The sequence below is a fragment of the Apaloderma vittatum genome, unplaced genomic scaffold (assembly GCF_000703405.1).
Source record: "Apaloderma vittatum isolate BGI_N311 unplaced genomic scaffold, ASM70340v1 scaffold2115, whole genome shotgun sequence".
Lineage (NCBI taxonomy): Eukaryota > Metazoa > Chordata > Aves > Trogoniformes > Trogonidae > Apaloderma > Apaloderma vittatum.
In genome coordinates, this window is record NW_009715275.1 from 45,495 (window position 1) to 48,159 (window position 2,665).

Below are 2,665 nucleotides of genomic sequence, written 5' to 3' on the forward strand. Positions count from 1 at the left end.
CTCTCTCTTCCTCCCCTCTCTCCTCCGCGGCTGGCATTTCGTGCTACAAGAAATCATGAAGGCAGCGCCTGACCTCATGAATATAGAGATGTGCACGGAAAAAAAAAATAAAAATCAATTTGGGTCTAGATCCTCAGTGGTGAGGGAAAATAACCCAAGCCATTTAAACAAAGCTCTGATCTCCAGGGTTTTCCTTTCTTTTTTTCCTTTTTTTTTTCCTGTGGTGGTAGTGGGGACTGAGTCTAGAGGGAGGGCAAAGGAAAACGAAGTGCAAGCAGACCTGTGTCTGCCGGAGCGAGGCTGAGCTCTGCAAAGCCTTCCCCCCACCAACACACGCATAATGTATTTTATCATTAAAAAATCAACATTGCTTCCAGTGGTAAAGGCGCCTGGCTCCAGTTCCTGAGCGCATTCGTTGCTGGGATTCAATTCGTTTGGGAAATGCAGATTGGCTTGCGACCCACTGTTTGATTTATGAACTGTTACATTTGCTATTGCTTACACATTACATTGCGGACCTTGGGAAGGGAGGGGAGCAGGGAGAGGGGCGAAGGAGAGAGACCCTGCCACCCTACGCACTGGCAAAGGAGAGCTATGGCGCAGGCAACGGCTCCCCACTGGAATAAATCACCTCAAACCAATTCGCGGGCCCTACCTTCCCATCACCCACTCCCCCTCACCCACCCACTCCCCCGGTCGCCAGCTGGGCTCTCGCCTTATAAGTAAAAAGGACGTGTTTACTCTTTGATGTGTATTTCTTTATAAAGGCATGAGGCGCCTATAAATAGCCGAGGTTAGAGCAGCTTCTGCCGCGCAATCAATAGTCCGTCCCCCCCTTCCCCTTGCTCCTTCGGCTGAGCTGCCTTATTAATTATTAAAGGACTCCTCCGTGCCCTAGCTCCGGTTCCGCAGCCTCCTCCTTAATGGTGGTGGCTGCCCTTTCCTCCGCCGAGGTTCCGCACCGCTCCGCGCCTGGGGGGACCTCCGCTCCGCCCGCCCCCGCCGCTGCTTGGGGCTTCCTGCGCCGGCTGCGGGCAGATGGGAGACGAGGGTGCTGCCCGTTTGGGTTTTAGGAGGAGGAGGAGGGGTGGGAGGATTTATAGATTTTTTTTTTTTTGAGAAAAATTGAGGAGGGGGGGGGAAAGGAAAAAAAAAAAAAGGGGGGAAAGGAAAAAAAAAAAAAGGAAAGCTCCGACTAACAGATTCAGCCGCCTTGTCCTTGTTTGAACTGAAATTGCAACGTTCATCAAGACATCGGTTCAGGATTTAGCCTTCCTTGCTTTAAAAGCCCTGTCGCTTTCAAGATTATCCAGGCATGTTTTACAAAAAGGACGACACCCTCATTTCAAACAATATTTTTTTTTATTTTATACTTCTGTCTATACTTTGTAGCAAATCTTTTTTTGTTATTTTTTTGCTGAATTGACTTTATAATAAACTTTTGTTTAAATTACATTTTTCTTCTCTTTTAAAATCAAGGCTCTTTTTCTTTTTTTTTTTTTCAAAATCGTTTCGCTGTTGTCTTTTTTTTTTCTTTAGGTTTACATTTAAGCCCCCTTTTTGTGATCTCTACGGTTGGATATTCAGGTATTTTACCGGTATGTGTAACATCTAAAACAAAGAGGAGGAGAAAATTAAAGGCAGTGAATTCGGAAAGATGCCTTCGAACAGTAAGTACAGGTAAACCCTCAGAGATCTGTTAGCAGCATTCCTTCACTCCTATGGGCATTTAGACACATCTCTTTCGCTCTTCAAAAACTTCCGTCCTGCCCTCCTTAACTGTTCGTTTTCCTCGCTCTCTCTCTCTTTCTCTCTCTCTCGCTGTCTTTTCCCCTTGAGGAAAAATGCTCTTTTAATTTTTTTTTGTAATTTTTTTTTTGCAGTGGAATGACCAAAAAACAAGCGACTGTGGAGGAAAGATGAGAGATTGTGAATTATTCACCATATGCTTCACACGTGGACATCTACCTTGGATTCATCGCCCAGTGCCTTTTCTTATCTGTGTTTTTGTTCTCGCCTCCCACACTGCCACGATTTTTGGGGAGCCCGTGGCCCGCCGGGAGGTAACCCGGCCGATTACAACCTAAGTATTAGGTGGCCCAGCGCCGTTCCTGAGATTGCTTTTGCACAACGAGGGCTCGAGTTTGTTTATATAATTTTTTTTCCTATTTTTGATTCGAAGCGATAGTAAAGCTGAGGTCCGATTTGGGCTGCGCGCCGCTGCCTGTTTGGTAACATTTGGCAAATAAAACACACACCAAAAAAAAATAATTTAAAAAAAAATAATTAAAGGGAGAACCCTTCCACAGTCCTACATGGGTGTTTCCCCATCATCAGCCACCACCATCATCATCATCAACCACAGAAAAGCACAACGTCCCCAAAGCAACGGATGGACACTTCCTCTATAGATCCAGCACATGGAGAGGGTGTGGGTGTGAGTGTGCTCGCCCCCCCTAAAAAGGCAGCCAGGTCATTAGCGCAGCCCACAGAGCCGCCAAGAGCAGGGGCAAAGCCGGCGGGAGGAGGGCCGGTGCCGCGCCGCTGCCGCCTCCGCACAGTTCAAATAAGCTGCCTTGGAAATCGAGGTTTTTGGATTCCCGTCTCAGTTTCTCCCAGAGGTCTGTCGCTCCTTCCTGGCAATCGGTGAGCGCTGTGAGGGTGC

At 47.3% G+C, this 2,665-nt stretch overlaps 1 protein-coding gene across 1 annotated transcript; it reads right to left on the reverse strand.

Moving 5' to 3' along the window:
* Window positions 1–2,456: 2,456 nt before the first annotated feature.
* Window positions 2,457–2,657, reverse strand: NRN1 (neuritin 1; the record flags this gene model as incomplete). The annotated part of the gene is made up of 1 exon (XM_009869050.1): window positions 2,457–2,657. A coding segment is annotated over one exon (201 nt), but the record flags the coding sequence as incomplete, so codon positions are not given.
* Window positions 2,658–2,665: the final 8 nt, after the last annotated feature.